This window comes from Zeus faber (genome assembly GCF_960531495.2).
Source record: "Zeus faber genome assembly, chromosome: 6".
NCBI classification, from domain to species: Eukaryota; Metazoa; Chordata; class Actinopteri; order Zeiformes; family Zeidae; genus Zeus; species Zeus faber.
Genome location: NC_137201.1, coordinates 21,721,103 through 21,738,866, shown reverse-complemented (window position 1 = coordinate 21,738,866; position 17,764 = coordinate 21,721,103). Strand labels below are relative to the sequence as shown.

The 17,764-nt window shown below is 46.7% G+C and overlaps 1 protein-coding gene across 1 annotated transcript; it reads left to right on the top strand.

Annotated features, from left to right (window-relative positions):
• Positions 1–414: 414 nt before the first annotated feature.
• Positions 415–8,395, top strand: taf3 (TAF3 RNA polymerase II, TATA box binding protein (TBP)-associated facto). The gene is made up of 7 exons (XM_080003060.1): positions 415–584; positions 1,977–2,219; positions 2,389–4,220; positions 4,636–4,718; positions 5,799–6,066; positions 6,530–6,636; positions 7,374–8,395. Exons 1-7 carry the CDS (start codon positions 419–421, stop codon positions 7,486–7,488), a joined length of 2,814 nt encoding a protein of 937 aa, XP_079859186.1. The 5' UTR covers positions 415–418; the 3' UTR covers positions 7,489–8,395.
• Positions 8,396–17,764: the final 9,369 nt, after the last annotated feature.

Genomic DNA, 17,764 nt, shown 5'->3' with positions numbered 1-17,764 from the left:
AGGTTTTCTGGGACACGGCATTATTTTGCTTTACGTCACTAACTTGGACAAAAATAACGTTTTTGTTGTTGCTGCGTTTCCCCCGTGTCCAGAGGAGCCAAGCGACTGCACCGTGAGTCCTCGGAATATACAACTCGTTTTTACCGAGTCATTCGTCGAGAACCGAATCTTAAAAAACGATCGAATTTATCATTCGCAGTGTGGCTGTTCTGCGCATGCCCAGTTCGTGTTTCGGGGACGGAGTCAAGATGGCGGCTCTGGCGAAAGCGCCAATGTATTTACCAAACTAGATGTCAAATGTACCCGTTGTACCGAATTTTAACGAGCCCCCCGCGGGGTTTCACGCACCATGGGCTCCCGGAGCACGCTTTGGAGTAGGGATTAAACCGGAATAGCCACCACAAGCTTCGCCGGCGAGATGTGCGAGAGCTACGCCCGCTCGCTGCTGCGCGTCTCGGTGGCGCAGATCTGCCAGGCGCTGGGCTGGGACGCGGTGCAGCCCGCCGCCTGCGACCTGCTGGCCGACGTCCTGCACCGGTACATCCAGCAGCTGGCCAGGGGCTGCCACCGGTACTCTGAGCTCTGTGAGTGCAATGTCTTTCCCGTGTCCCGATTTGCGCAAAAAAAAAAAAGGAAAAAGAAATGCACCAGAAAATGAGACGATCACGTTGTTTTTCAGCACTATCCCGCTCCGGGAGTAGCGCCCTCTATCTGCGAGGCCCGGTAACTGCATGCTGTCAAAGTAGATGGATTCAGAGGGAACTCCCGTCAAAACATTAGGGAACAATAGTAATAACAATGAAAATAGAAAGCAAATGCAATGTACAAAAAAACCTAAAGATCACCAATAAACCTCTGTATCAACAGTCACCACACTGTCAAAATAGGAATTTGTACTTGGGTGTTGGGTCAGTGTTGTTAACAACCTATTTCTGCCACTGTCGTTACAATGGAATAACAAAATAATAAAAATAATAATTCCATCCAGTTGAATTGCATCATGTACCATTCCATGACCGCCCCCCCCCCTCTCAACAGCTGTCACCGCCTCTGCGTTGGCCCAGCGTGTGTGTGTGTGTGTGTGTGTGTGGTGTCACACCCCTATTCTGTTGAGCACCTCAACATCACAAACATGCACAACTGTTTATTATTGTGGCCTTGTAGTTGCCCTCGCCTTCCGTGTGAAACTTGAGCTCGTTCGGACCAACACAGCTGCTGTCCTGGCTGGAAGTGATGAATCAATACAGCCTTGCAGATTTGATCTTGCAGCACAAGAGCTAATTTCCATTTTTATTTTTCTATTGGTAAGGTGGAAATGTCAAGCTTTTCATGGCACACTGGTGGGAAAACACCCACTCAAGTTACTTCCATGCATTATTATTGTCATGGCAGTTGTCCGTCCGTGGTTAGCCTTTTCTTACATACTTTACTTAAATATTGCCTTCATTTGTTATTTGATATTTGCACTAAATCAATTTGAAGCTATTCCACAATCTGCCAGTTATTCCACTATTGATGCTGTATTTTTTCCAAAGCATGAACTATTGCAATAGAAGCCACTTGTTCTCAATTTCATTGAGACCAGACATTAAGTAGGACAGTGTTGGTGGCTTGAAACATCCACACCATATATAGATAAGATATGATTAAACACTTAATTAATCCCTGTGGGGGATTCAGGTGTTAGAGCAGAAAAAGTTGACAGAACAGGCCAAATCCAAAAATAGATACAACAATAAAATATTTACAAATCTATAAACAGATGTTAGCAGGGAGTAGCACAGCTGACTAAGCTAACTATCGAGGCTTCACTGAAGTAAAGTACAAATAGTATACAGCAGCAGTGCACGATATTGATATTGATAATGATAGTGCAAGTAAATACGGTAGTATAATATGTATAGCCATATTGTATGAAAATATCAATCTTATCATCATCATGTTGTGTTAAGTATTGTTCTTTTGCAACCTTCCAGATGGGAGGACGGATCCGGTGCTTGACGATGTTAGCCAGGCTTTCAGGCTGTTGGGAGTCAGTTTGAGTGAACTGGAGGATTACGTGAACAACCTGGAGCCCGTGGGCTTTGCCCTGCAGACGCCACTCTTCCCCATCACCAAAAACAACGTCCTGCAGTTCCCTCAGCCTGGGGCGCGAGATGCGGAGGAGAGAAAGGAATATATTCCTGATCACATGCCTCCTTTGGTTTCCTTACAAGAGGGTGTGTTTTCATATGTTCTCCCAGTCAGATTGACCGACAAGTTGTGTGTCTGTGTCTGTGTCTGTGCCTGTCTGTGTACGAGAGACTGTAAATTAGTTTACTGGTAAAATCGTTGAATACAGTGATTAATGTGGATTTATAACATTTGTGTCTGGTCGTTTCTCTGCAGAAGAGGAGGAAGAAGAGGTCCTTGCTGACATGGGCACTTCAGCTGAAGCCATGCAGGTGCCATTAGACGAGGAAGATGAGGAAATGGAGGAAGATGAAGCAGTCAACGACGAGAATCATCCACTGAAGCGACATATGGACAGTCCAGATGCTGCCATGGGGATGATGCCCACCGCCAAAAGGCCACGCTTGCACCCCGGCCTCAGCCCCGAATGGGGGGTGGAGCCGAGAGAGCCCCTCACCTCTCTCAACCCCCAGCGAGTACCCCCGGGCGTGCTTGCTTCTCACGACAGCCTGGGTTCCCTGTCCCCCGAAACACCCACTGGAACCCCATCTCCGTTTAGACCTCAGCCTGTAGTACCCAGACATTCTGACCACAAGTCCCATGGAACACCAGCGAGAAAGCCTAAGGTGTCCTCCCCAGGTCGGCAAAGGACTAAGTCCCCCAAGGGAGTCAATTCTGTACCTATAGGTGGGAGCCCCATCTGCTCTCCAAAATCTTCCAAGGAGAGGAAAAAATCCCCATGTAGGACCAAGAGTCCTAAAAGCCCAAAGAGCCCAAAGATCGGTTCTGCTAAAGCATCTCAGCCTCCAGCGAAGATGGATGGTTTGAATAAGCTACCTATGTCCGCGCTGAGTGAAAGGATGGGCAAAGAGAACATACATATGCACCAGAGCATGGAGGACAGGGAGCTGGTTGTGGCGCACTTCATGAAACAAGAGCCCGAAGATGGCGACATTGATGACTCCATCGACGCTGTGATCGCCAGGGCGTGTGCTGAACGTGAACGCGAGCCCGACCCTTTCGCTTTCTCCTCCGGCTCAGAGTCGGAGAGCAACGGGTTCTCCAGCCCGAGAAGACTCACCATCATGGAGCCGGTGACTCCCAAACTCCTATTAGGAGCTAACGGCTCCGGCAAGGACACGTCCACGCCCATTCACCCTACCATGGGTCCAGGGAAGTGGACTATGGACGATTCAATCAACGAGGTGATCCGTAAGGTCCACCAGGGGGGTCCGTCAGCCGCGCCCCAGCAAAACCAAGATTACTTGTCGTCCGGTTCGTCGGGGTCGGCGTCGCCGCCGACGCCCGAGCCCCTCCTCAAACCCTTTGAGGAGAAGAGTAAGACGGTGCCACCGGTGGACATCAAGAAGAAGTTGAAAAAGGAGCTCAAGACGAAGCTGAAGAAGAAGGAGAAAGACAAGCCAAAAGACAAAGAGCGGGACAAGGACAGGGGCAAGCTGAAGGAGAAGAACAAGGAGAAGAACCGGGACAAGAGCAAGGAGTCGCACAAGGAGGGCAAGGCGCCCTGGAAGGAGTTCGGGAGCAAGGACGACGACCACCACCTCCGCGCCGGGGAATTCCCCGTGCCCGAGGTCTCCGCCAAGGGAAAGTCCAGGGAGGGCGTCGGCTCCGGACGGAAGGAGAAGGAGAAACATAAAGACAAGAAGAAGGACAAGGAGCGGGGCAAAAAGGACAAAGAGAAGCGGGAGAAGACCAAAGACAAGGCCAAGGAGGAGCGGCAGAAGCCGTCGGGTCTGGCGCCGTTCGGACTGGCCGACATCCCGCCGCTGTTCAGCCCGTCCGCCTGCTTGCGCATCCCCTCCATGCTGCCCCCGCTGCCGCCCATCCTGCAGGACAAGGAGGTGAAGAGTAAAGAGAAGGACAAGAAGAAGGACAAGAAGGAGAAGAAGAAGAAGAAGGACAAGGACAAGGAGAAGGAGCGGGAGAAGGCCAAGGAGAAGGAGCGGGAGAAGGAGGAGAAGAAGAAAGAGAAGGAGAGGGACAAGGAAAAGCGAGAGAAGGAAAAAGAGAGGATCCGACTGGAGAAGGTAAAGACTGCTTTAAGAAGGTTTTTTAAGAAGGGTTAAAGTTGCTGCTTTAAGAACCAGTGTCTGCGGGTCCTTCAAAAGTCATGTTTTTTATTTATTTATTTATTTATTTTTAATTCATGAAATAGTCAGACATTTGAATCGATGAGGTCGGGAAAAAAATGTATTAATCCATATGTTGACTCACGTTCTCCTGCATCAGGTTCAACATTTCGGACATTTCTAAAACCCTCAGCTTCATACCTGCCACTTGACACACCTGACACCTGTGAAGTCAAAAGAGAAGATTCTTGTACTTGTCGGATTTGTCCCTCGTCACCTGCCTTGCCATGTGACCTGAAGGAACCGGTTCCAGTCACACTTGATAGAATCACACTGACCTCTGCCCTGCGCCGTCTGTCTCCGTCTCCTCCAGGTGAAGGTGGAGACTCCGGCCGCTGTACCGTCCCCCGTCATCCCCCGGCTCACCCTCCGAGTGGGCGCCGGCCAGGACAAAATGTAAGCATGCCGTCGGTATTGAACGTGATGAAGCTGTTGCTCACGTCAGCCCCCCCCCACCCCCCCATTTCCCACTCAAAGCCGTTAAAGAATCTGAAATTTTCCGTATCGGCGTCACGTGTCCATGTTCCGTCAAAGTTGTTTCTGTAACTTTCCACACTCTTGACCTCGTATAATTTCCGGGAAAATGTACGACTGCGAATGGAAGTGTGCGGGAATGGAAGCAGTAACATTTCCATAAAGTACGGGTGGAGCCAAATTCAAATAAAGCACAAATAGTGGATTTTTACGAATATTTATTTTCCACAAGTATTTCGAAAGTTATTTGTTTTCGGGAAGAAAAATAAATTCAGAAAAGACAAGCTAATTTGATCCTGCTGCCTAGTCTCACGTAATATTAGACGCCCCTCTCGCGAGCATTACGTAATGTACCCGTAACAGTCATCGTGTGGGTAAAGACTCCCTACGGAACTTTTCGGTAATGAAGGCCAATGTGGGAATGAAACCTGCTGCCTGTTATGGATTCCATGTGGGAGAGTGGCTCTCGTCTGTATCTTCACTGTTGTTGTTCCTGGGTTTGATTGGTTTTTTTTTTCTAAACTTTTTATTTTACGTTATTTATTTTTTATTTATTTCTCCTTGTATCATTGTGTCAGAATATATTAAAATACTCTTATTTCACACAGCGATACTATTTGTAGGGCTGTCACGGTCAGGAAATGTAACTATTTAATTGGATTTTTGTTTATTTTGTGCCACTACCACAGTATATAACTTTATATAATTGTCATGAAATGTCTACCTCTTGCTATCTATCAATAGAAACGATGGAAAGCTAACTTACTTTCTGTTTATTGTGACATTTCTAAAATTGGTTGAAATTCCATAGATATTTGGACTGAAACATGAATGTGGAATCTCCTCAATCTTACAAAACCATCACTGGCGGCTGAAATCCTTGCGCTCATGCGATGTTGTGATAACAGCTAAAAACGGTGTCATATGATTCATATTCCGAATTGAAACGTGTTTCCTCTGCCTTGACCCCTGTTCTCATGCTCCGTGGCGTCCTCTCCTCAGCGTCATCAGTAAGGTCATGCCCAACTCGGAGCCCAAAACGCCGGTTCCCAAGATCCCCGCCCCCAAATCAGGACCCGGAAACCGCCCTCGGACCCCTCCTCCGCCCGCACTCGCCTCCCTCGCTCCCTCCCTTCCTCCGCCCGCCTCCCCGCTGCCCCCTGTGGTCGCCCCTCCCCCGATGCTGCCCCCGGCCTCCCTGCTCTCAGTGCCGAGCACCCTCAAGACGCCGGTGCGCAGCGTCGTGACCGAGACCGTCAGCACCTACGTGGTGAGTTCCGAGCCCCCGAAAAAATCCCTGTGACGCTGTAATTTACTGAAGGAAGGCTTTCAGAATGTGTTTTTGAAGCAGTTCATGGGAAAATGATATTGTAGACTTTTGGTCTGGTTTGAGACCTCTTTACTCTTCTTTAAGACCCTTTTTTTTTCCCTTTTTAAATAAAGGTTTAGTTATTTAATCCAGGGTGGCAGGGTTATTTGCTCAGCTTTAGAGCTCACCTCTTACTGCTGAACCTCTACCTGCTTGCTCATAATATCCACATTAGAAATGATTGTTTCTGAAATATATTTTGTGAGTAAACATCTCAAAAGCTTCAGTGGTCATCCTAAAAAATATCATCAAATCATCAATTGTCATTTTTTGATACTATGATCGCCCGACCGTAGTCCTATGTTGGTGAATTTCCGGTCACTCATACTCTTTATTGTCTTCATCATTTTTTTTTTCACCCAAGATCCGAGACGAATGGGGCAATCAGATCTGGATCTGTCCCGGATGCAAGAAGCCTGACGACGGCAGTCCCATGATCGGGTGTGATGACTGTGACGACTGGTACCACTGGTGAGTGATGTACTGTTATAATACCATGTCAATAATGTATAATATACCATGTAAATAATGTGGGGTATACCGTTGTAATACCATGTAAATAATGTGTGGTATACCGTTGTAATACCATGTAAATAATATGTGGTATACCGTTCTAATACCATGTAAATGATGCGTGGTATACTATTCTAATACCATGTAAATAATGTGTTGTATACCGTTTGGAGCAGCACAGTTCTCAATGGATGTTTCTCATTGGATGAGAATAGCTGTTGGTATTATCTGTTAACATAGCAGTGGAAGATGGAATGAACAGAGACAGTAAATATGAAAAGTCTCAATACAATTAACAACAATGGTAACTTATTAACAAGAGATTGAAATGTATAATTGCAGAATCAAAAAAATAGGTGGATATGCTGGCAATGTTCATCTGCTTTATCTAAACCAACAAGATTCAATTTTTTATATATATATATATTTTTTTAATAGTAAAATCATCTAATTCCAATGCTGATCTGAGATTAATAAATAAGTATGGCGATCAGACGGTTTAGCTCAATCAATTTTCTAAACAGTTAAAGGAATACAAGATAATTTCTCTCACAAATTTTCCTTTTTTTTATTTTTGAGGAAACCTTTGCAAGTATAAATATCTCACCCGATTGGCAGCAAATTTTGCTTTTGCTTTTGCGATATTTTGTGGTATAGCTGTATAACGGTGAAACTTGCCTCTCTCCTGCATTCAGGCCTTGTGTTGGGATCCTCACTGCTCCGCCCGAGTCCCAGCAGTGGTTCTGTGTCAAATGTGCCGCCAAGAAAAAGGACAAAAAACACAAGAAACGGAAACACAAACTCCATTGAGACTATGCAAAATAGCACAATTAACTTTTATTTTTATCTTTTTATCTTTTTTTTTTTTTTTTTTTTTTTTCCCTCTCCCCGGACTTTCTCAAGCCTTCCTGGTTCATCTGTGGCACTGCAATTAAAAGATGGAACAAAAAAAAGAGAGAGATTGGCCGTCATTCACAAATCATTTTAGTGAACGACGTCCACCATGGATTGTGGCTTCATAATGGAAAAAATAAATAACGACTTAAACCAGCTCATATCCAAACTCTTCTGTCGGATCCGAGGTTTACGACCCTTTGCTTGGACGCCTTTTTGGAAGCCCAGCCTTCAGGAATGTTCAGTTATACATGTTCAGAATGTTGATGTTTTTTTTTTTTTTTTATTTTATTTCCCTGCTTGGTTGGAAAAGATCAGAGCTTAACATTGTCACCGTGTCGGGGGAACCAAGAGCGACCTGCATACAGTACATTGTCATATTATTATTATTATTATTATTTTTGTTATATTAGTGTTGCCACAAAATAAATGCCCATTTAACTTCTCCCTAGTTTGCTGCAGTATCATTGAACGTGTCATGTATATAAAAAATGATGGCACTGGGTGTGTACAAATGTGTAAATACTGACCTCCAAGCCAAGTGTGTTTTGTTCTTAGAATTCTGCCTCGTTAGATCCATTTTCAGACATTGGTTTTAACTTGAATGATTTTCTGTAATTCCTGTACATTTTTTTAAATTGAAAGTTTGTATTTTTATTTTTCTCCACATGGATTCGTTGCAGTTATACTGTAGCCGTGCTTGTTGAAACGTAATTCATTTTGCTGACATTTCAATATTAAAGATCGACAGTCTGTATCTTCAGATCTGAAGATGTGAATCTCATTACCATCAAAACTGTATTTTAGATTTTTCTATAAACAGACTTTCCGTATCCTTTTTGTGTTGTGTTCAGTTTATGCAAAGGTCTAGACATTGCAGTTCTCAGGTGTTAAACGCCGCTTGATTTGTCCGCTCCAGGGTTGCGAACAATTCATCGCGGTTTGTTTCCATCGAATGCTGTTTATTGGTGCAGAATTGGCCGATTTTCCTCTCCTATTTTAGTTTCAGATTGACACCGTTGGCTCTCACCGCCGTACGATTGGTTTGTTTTACGTGTTGAGATAAAGTGGATTTCCATTTCCCACTAAACAGCGTAATGCCATGCAATGTAGGCAAACGACCCCCTGCGGTGGTCTTGACAGCCATGTGCGGCTCCACCCGAGCCTGCGCTGCTCTGCGCGGCCACACGGGGTCAGACCTGAGACACTTCAAAGGAGCTGGAGCCATGTTAAAATTCCCCTCAGACTCCCAAGTAGAATGAATAGAGCGCGCAGCATGCTCATCAATTAATCATTCTCGTCCAAATAATTCATGTAAGAACCGCAAAAGTTGTCTTCCAGCTGAGTGCTGCATGCAGGTGGACTCCCATCTCCCCAGCATGCATTGCATAACAAGTATCAGCAGCAGACAACTCCTCCCTGAGGGGCCAGGACCTTGGTGATAACCATGACCCCCAAATCTAAAAGCTTGTGTATGAAATAATGAACCCATAGAGAAATAGGCTCGTTCTTTTTGAGTATAATGTCACTTTTGCATGCCAGATTACCCTGCTTTTGTCATTGTGAGCATGCAGTCGGGCCTCATTCACACTGGGCAAGGGCCTCAAAGCACAGGCCTGGGGGCCACATTCGGCCCGTGAGACAATTGAATGTGGCCCGCCATATGGCGATCATATATTGATAAATCTGTACCGCAAATCATTTTTTTCAAATCACAATGCTTAATTAATCCACACAAATGCACTCAATGTTTTCAAAGTATAAAAAACAATTGACCAGATCATAAGAGAGGTATTTCTAACAGGATTACGAGGCAATTCAGTCACGTGCAGGAGAAACAAAACCAAAAAAAAAAGAGGCGGGTTTTCTGTTGAAGCTCAACAGAAAACCCCCCTTGGAAGCCGACAACCTGGCCAGCGGCCCCCAGGTCATTTGAGTTTGACACGACTGCACTGGGGGCTTTATTTTTATTTCCAAATATATTGGCTATAATGGCTACAATATCCTCAGATATGTGCTAGATATTCATACAATATGATGTCTCGATCACCGGGGAAAAAATGTCGACTTTCCTATTGACAGCCAGGTTGGTAGTGGGTCTGACAAATGAGCGGATGACGGTTTCTTCATGTTTACATAACAGAGCAGGGATTCCCAACCTGGGGTGCCAGATCACCACAGGGGGGCGCCAGAGATCACAGTGGGGGTCACAAGGCCTCGGGACGATTTGAAGAACAATATTTCCTTAATAGTCAAATATTGGCTCTAAAACCCACGTGATAGTTTGTTCAAATATTCAATAAAAAAGTCCATGGCTAATTGTATGCCCTAAAAACCTTTGAAAAAGAACCGCCCGAGACAAAAAAAAACAAAAAAAGAACCTACAAATACATGAACATTTAATCAGGTTGATTTACGAGGCTTCTGGGGGCTGGACCCCGATGTGAAGAAACGCCGCTGGACCCGCTCGTCTCACGGTTCTGTAGGTGGGAGTCAGCGGCCCGTTCCCCCGAGGGAGCGGGCGACAAGAGGAAGTGAACATTTATTTGAGTCGTAGAAAAAGGGGAAGTGAAGCGCTTTCGCTGGCTGATGCAAAACAAGAGGCCCAGACGCCAACAACCAGGCCCGCGACACGAATGTCTCTCACTTCAACCGCATTCTCATGCCACGCCGACTCGTCCGGATGTGGAATATCGCGCTCCGCCGATCAAAAATGAACTGGTGACATTTGATAAGAAAGAGCGTCAAAGGCGCGAGACGCACAAAAGTTGTTTTTTTCCCATCAATATCCAATCATTTCATTTCCGTGACCATTATGGACAATCTCACGACGACGTTGATTCCCTGCAATCCTGCCGCGTGTCTCCCCGCCAGGGCTCAACTGTTTGAACTGAAACTCGGCGTGGATTGCAAGCATTACTGTCGTCACCCCGTGTCTCAGACGAATGACTGGAATGTAGGATTAAAGCAACTTTTGACGCCATGTGATCTTTTTCCCATTAAAAGCGGTTTTTGTATTCGTCAAATTATTGATGCACAGAGGGTTCACAGGACAGACTCCAGTACGTATGACACGCTATTTGGACGCTATGTCAGACATTACTTCACGGGGGCTGGTACAATTAAAAAATAAACTGAGCATGGTTTTCCTCCCTGTCCTATCTTATACGGTCTTATCTGAATCATTTTTTTACGGCCTGGTGTTAAAATTTTTGGACAGCTTTGTGGTCAGCCGTGCGGCGCGTCCCTAATAGCATCGGTGCGATGCAGTGGAATTGGGAAAGTGTGCTTCTGTCTTTGCAGAGTGCCACCGGCTTGTGGTGAGTCGGCCTCGGTTGGTGTTAAGATTCCCCTCCAGTGTGCGTATAAGTTGCTCCCAAGGTTTTTTGGAGTTTCCCCCACACACACACGCAGGCACGCACACACACACTCTTTACCAGTGTGGTGAAGGGAGAGGGCGAGCAGAGAGCACATTTTACACAATTCAGGAAGTAGTTTTTCGTGGGAGAGAAAAAAAAAAAAAGTGAGTGTGGAGCCAGACATCTATTCTCTCTCTCTGTCTGTCTGTCTCTCGCTCTCTCTCTCTCTCTCTCTGCCTGTCTCTCTGTCTTGCACCCTCTGTCTCCTGCCCTCGCTCCCATCAATCACACACGCTGGTGTCAGGTCTCATAGTCACAGCTTATTACAAGCATCTGCTGGATCATAAATTCTCCCTGTGAGGGTTTGTAGCACGGCGATGCCAAAGGGAGCGCACTAGATGTTTCAGACAAATCTCCCTTTATTTCATATAAACACATCAAATGTATCGAAGCAGAAAAAAAGTCAAGAAAGACGGTCCAAGCAGGACGGGGTTGCAGCCGCCTCCCATCCCTACCAACCGGCGGCGGCGAAAATTCAAGCGACGTCAGTTTTTACTCGTCCAAAACATCCCGCCCCTTGTTGTTGTCGTTTTTTGTTTGTTTGTTGTTTTTTTCTTCTTCCACTCACCCATTTAAGCGGGCTGTACGCCGGTGTGCACTGACCCGTTTTCGGGATCGCTTTCCGATACATCACAAACACAAAGGCAGCGTGCGTCAGCGCCCCCGGTGCCCCAGCCTTGCGGGAGCAGAAGCGGTGAAAGGTGAAAGGCACCGCCGGCATCCACCTGCAGGGCCGGGGCCGCCCGCTCGCAGCGGATGTGCGCAGGATGTGGACGCTCTCTATTGCCTTCCCTTGGCTTCCGGAGCTAACGACACCGAGAAATCAACTAATCTTCTAAGCGAGGGGGCGCCGCCAGGGATTTTGGGCCCCATGAAAAGATATCAGATGGGGAGGGTGGGGGTTAACTGACGCGGCACGGGATGCACAGGGCTTTTTTTTGTTTTGTTCCATCAGGAAACGGAGTTCTCCAGGTACCTTAATAAATACTTGTAAAAAACACACCATTTTTATTTGTTGTTTTTTTTGTTTGGAGACAGGGACACGCAGCAGAAAAAAAAAATATATATATATATATATATATATATATATATATATATATATATATGAACCGGTACTCGAAGGTGGAACATTCCAGGTTCAGAAAGTGCCCTGCCATGTTTTTGCTCCGGCCCTGCACGGATCCAACTGATTTAACCGGACCACTGGGTTGTGCTCATGCTGTGTTCCACAGAAGTGGGAACTCTGGAAAAATCCAACCTCCTACTGGGAAAAGGGCATTGGAACGGCCATTTAAGTTGCAATTCCAAGTCGGAATTTTGTCAACAACCTGGCGGCAAACACTGTTAATGATGAACAAAGTTGCCGTTGTTTTCCCATGTTATGTCAACACAGGCTTTGTAGCTTTTATAATTCACAAGGTCATCAAACATGTTTGTTTTCCCAACAGATGCAGTGGAATTACAGATTTCCAAGTGTGGCAGTTTCGCCTACTATACGCCACCCAAGTGGCTTTTTCAGGGACCTCCGGCACAGGGACACAGACAATGTGGTTGTAGACATTAATTTATTGTAGAGACAGGGCTGGTTGGAATAAGCCCAGGAGCAGATGGACAGAATGTCATGACAAGGTCTCCTCTCCCCAGTGTGTGTGGGGATGGGAGTTTTGCCTGTTGCCTGTTAGACCAGCCAACGGGCAACAGGTATGCAGCCACTCTGGTCCTGGGCCCCCAATTACCTAGACCCGAGTCAGGTGTGGCTGCTCAAACCACACCATCCCCACGCCACACCGAGTTTCACAGGAATGCAGCATGATTATCAAATCCAAATGGTTGACCCAAAATCCCGGAGTGGAATAGTACTTTCTGAACCTGGATTTTCCACCTCTGCCGGTACTTTCCTTATTCACATGGTGGCGGGGCGGGGCGGATCCGGAGCCAGCTCGAGCTGGAGCTCACTGCTTGTGCGTTCTAATAATAAAAAGAAAAAGTGCGCGCCACAAAAATTGACCTCATGTTCTAATCATTTTTTAGGGCCCCTGTCAGTCACAGGCCCTAAGAATCGCCCTGACCCACGTACGGGGCCACTGCTTCTAATTGTCGGCGGCTCCAAATTCCACCGACGATTATTCTTTACTCCCAGAATGTAGTTTTCAGGGAGAAAGAGGCACTCACTGACTTACATACTTCAAAATAATACGGAACACACGATACTGAAGATCAATTATGTGCGGCGAGATCAGAACCGGAAGGTGGAACTTGTGTTCCCCCCTTTACTAAGCAGCAGCAGCAGCAGCGCATCACGAGTGCCATTTCAACATCACTGTTTAAAATATTCATGTCAGCTGAGAGAGTCTGAGAGCGGAGCTGCAGCGGGGGGGTTTTGTGCTCAGATCACCAGGACGGGAATCCTCCTCATCGCGCTTTCGGCACCGACGGCGTTTCAGAGGAACCGAGGGTGCTCTGCGACGACGGCAACGTCTTAAAATGTTGGTCTGGAATTGGTGTTAACGGTCGAACATAACCAAGGATTTGCGAACGAGGCTTTTGGGGAGGATGGGGGGGGGGGGGGTGCCGTGAAGAATAAACACTCCTCCTTGGTGTCATATTCCTGTGAAGCTCGTCTTGACGAGAGTAGTTTGCTGCTTTAAACCACAACCCTGCTCGCTATCGCTTGATAGTTTATGGCGCCGGTATCTGAGACCGTGTGGAGAGTACTTTCAGGAAGCCGTTTGCCCACAGCCCGCTATCTACGTGGGCAGGAACATGCTACATGCAGCCTCTCACAGGAACACAGTGGATCAATTGAGTCCACTCCAGTCCATTGTTCTGCACGGCACTGTGGGCATTTCAGTCCCAGTTCAGATTGACCATGGCCTGGAAAGGCAAACAAAAAGCCACTGAGTGGACAATTATGTAATACCCCCCCCCCCTTTTTTTATGTACTAAAGCTGCCAAAAGTGTTTGCTTATGGAAAGCAGGACCTATTTACCTCTGTGTGCGTCCGTGTAACGATAATACCAGAGTGTCTGCAGCTTGATCGCTCTGTAATTCATTGGTTTATTATGAGACACGGCGTGCAATGGTGGGACCCTGACATGTGCACATCCCGCAATCTGGCAGAACATCAGGCAGCGCACATTGGAATGGCTGCAGACTGATTTGGATAGGAGCGATGCCTAAATATTTATTCAAAGGAGGCGTTTGCTGGAAAAATACCTTTTGAGCACTTCAAATTGGCGAAGGAGGGAACGTTTACAGTAGATGACAAAGCAAGTACAACATGTAATGGGCACGGCTAATGAATAAGCAAAGCAGCACTGCAGCTTCCCCCCCGCTGGAGCTCTGTTCAATGATTTAAATTGGGTGATCCGGTGTGTGCCACAGAACCAGGACCTGTGGAAGAGATCTTGTGGCAACTGTGTCGATGTTTCCCCCTAATTTGCCCCCAATCTGACTGCGGGGATAAATCACCAATGTCCAATTTCCTTAAGTTTTTCTAACACGGGTGTCAATTAGTCTAAGAGTGCAACTGTGGCCGTAGCTTTCCAGCCAGCGAAGCGCGCTGCCGCAGGCAGCACAATGCATTAGCGCACGATGAGCTGTCAGAGAGGATTATTTCAGCCACGCCAGTGAGCGAAGGGGGTGGGCGCCGCTCTGCTGCACTAAACCGAGGAGAAAGAGGGGGTGGGAGGCTGAGTAAGGGAGAGAAACACACAGATGATAGAGGGAAAGAGGAGAAAGTAGCCATTACACAAGGTGGATATTTCCAGAGCACCGATGTTGGAACACTCCTCAGAGCTGGCCCTGGTGCAGAGTTTGTACGTCAACAGCATGCGCTGCCCCCCCTCTGCCGCCGGGGTCTCTGTCAGGAACGACGACCTGCCTTTAAGGTACGTGGGGTCCGGCCCCTCGCTCAAGTCATGGGCGGCTTTTGTGAGGCACCCCAAATGTGTGATGCCTCTTTGTCTGGGCGAGATATTGTAATGGGATGGATGATTTCCATTTCAGGAGTTCCACTGTTCCACTGCTGTGGGGGGTGGGAGGGTGGGTGGGGTGGGAGGGTGGGTGGGGTGGGTTTAGTCAATTGTCGTTTTTGTGTGTGTCAAAGGAAAACAAAGACACTATCTTGGAATCGGACCCTTTTCCTGTTCAGAGTTACTTTGATCTTAAATGAATAAAATATATTCCATAATCAGGTTTTAGTGGCGTATTTCTGAATATAGATTTTATATAGAGTTTAAAAATCAATATTGCATCCTTTTTTAGGTAATTCACTTTATAGAAATACCTGTCTGCTCCTCGGGAAGCTCTGCGGGGAAACAAATGCCTGTATGGGTCAATAAATAAGAAAGAGGGATGTGTTAATAATGCAGAGGTTTGTGACAATGAAATAGGCCACCAGAACAAAAACCCTGGATCCAACTCCGAGCTGAATGAAGCAACGCAGGGCCCAATTGCATCTCTTATGTCAGAAAACAACATTGGATGAACCAGTGTCATGGAAAATTTAAATCCACTGTGGAATTTACGTAAGACACTAGTACAGTATCCTGTCAGCTAGTCTTATCCTCCCCACCGACGCTGTGGGATACTTCTGGAACACAGGATGAGAGGAAGTTCCCACTCTCCATTTTGAGAGGTCTTCAGCTGGTCGCCATTCCACCTTGAGAGGCAGAGCTGAGTGAAAAGCATGCGTCCCAAGTTCATGCATTGATGTACACACGAGTGCGCGCGTGCGCACACACACACACACACACACACACACACACACACACACACACACACACACACACACACACACACACACACACACACACACACACACACACACGACATAGCCCACTTAGGTTGCAGCTGGCCTATTTTTACATGACCCGCTCCACCATTGGTCAGGACCATGAACGATTCAAATGTTGGCAAATTGATTTGTCGGACTACAATTCCACTGCGGAGAAAAAAAAGCCTTTGATGTAAACAACAAAAGCGTGGTACGTGTGGCGGATTACGATAGGATTACAATAATATTAATCTCAGATTACGAACGAGGATAGAATTGCGAGGCACAGGCAACAAGGCCCGGACCAATCTTATCCAGCACAACAAACATCTCAGGGAATCCAAATAGATCCTTCACTGGTGAGACCGCTGAAAATAAACTGGTGGGATGGAATCACCCCACTCCACACTGCATGTATGTAAAGACCAGACAGAATGGATTTACATGAATCCAGATCCTTATACATTAAAAAAAAAAAACAACTTCAATCACATCCCGTGGGATCTAATTGAGTCAAAGGGATATGTGGATGCCAAGATGGGCTGAGGCTATCGTATTCTTTTTCTTCTTCCATTTTAATGGAACCTGATTCCCCGGAGAAGTTTACACGTCCTTTTTATAGCAGCCCCCCCAGCTCTGCGGTAATGCATGTTACATACTGTGCTCGTCTGAGTGTATGGCAAAATAGGTCACATATCACATTATGCATACAAACCTCTTTGTGAATCTGTTTTGCACAACAGTCTCTATATTGGTCCCGAGCTGCCTTGAAATTGCTATGGATACAAGGATTAAGTAGGACTGTACGAACGGGATATTTCTCAATGCTTGCTATGAATAATATTTTTGGAACGTGCAGCTGTTGCGGCAGTAATGAGTGGTTTGATAATTAGACGACGGCCTCTCCGCCATGGCAAACAGCACTTGACAACTGGGTCTCCGCAAGGCTGCACCCCCCCCCAACCCAGTGAGCGAGGCCTCGCCCAGCCAGTCCTGATCAACAAAGGGAGATAGATGGGCTCCCCCTCCCCCAGGTCCACAACACACACAGTACAAAGGGGACCGTGACCTCCGACCCCGCTCGGAAGGCAAGGCTGAAGGTGCCAGGAAAAACTGCATTTTAATGATCTTGCTTTCGGTGTTAAAAATTTTGGGTGACCTAAATGGAATACTGTAGGTTAATAATCCTGCTGCGGGTGGTTTGTGTTTGCTCAATTGGCTATAACAATTGCATCGCACTGAATTAGTAAAAAAACAACAAAAAAAAACAACAACAACAAATAATCACGAGTTAAGTTTAATGTAAATGGTGTTATTTCAGAGAATTAACCCGCCTTCCTGGGCGGGGCCGCTATTAACAGACATTTTACACGGACCATCCTACCTCCACGTGTTAACCGATGGGGTCTGGGCATTTGGAGTTATTTCATCAACACGTGCTCGACGGTTTATTGTCTTTAGACCGAGCGCTGAGTCCACAGAATAAAGACCTACGCCTCAATGCGCCGAGCCAGGCGCGTAAATAACGCCGCCATCTTGGCGCGGTCTTCATTATGCTCACCGCACCAGGGGGAAGAGAGCGCCAAAAGCACTCATCGGAACAATCATCTCGTGACATGTTTTTAGACACGGCACCGTTTGTGCCGCATATGGGTGCACAAATCGTAGATTAGGAGGGCTACGTCAGGGGGGCCGGCAGGGACATATCTCATATCAGGGACATATCTCTCTCTAGAGATAGAGAGAGAGATGTATACAAAAAAACCCCCAGTAAAATATGTAGCGTTATATATCAATAGTAATTATTATTATGATGAATCATTCGGTGCAAAACAGTGCAACACCGGGGCAAGATGGCGCCGCCTTTGACGTATCGCGACAGGCGGTGTTAGTGGCGAATGGGGCATCTAGGTGTCTATATCTATGCCTGAGCCCAGCGGTCGACGGCTTTCCGATACTTCCCCGGAAGACCACGCCCCTACTGTGTGTGCAGCAG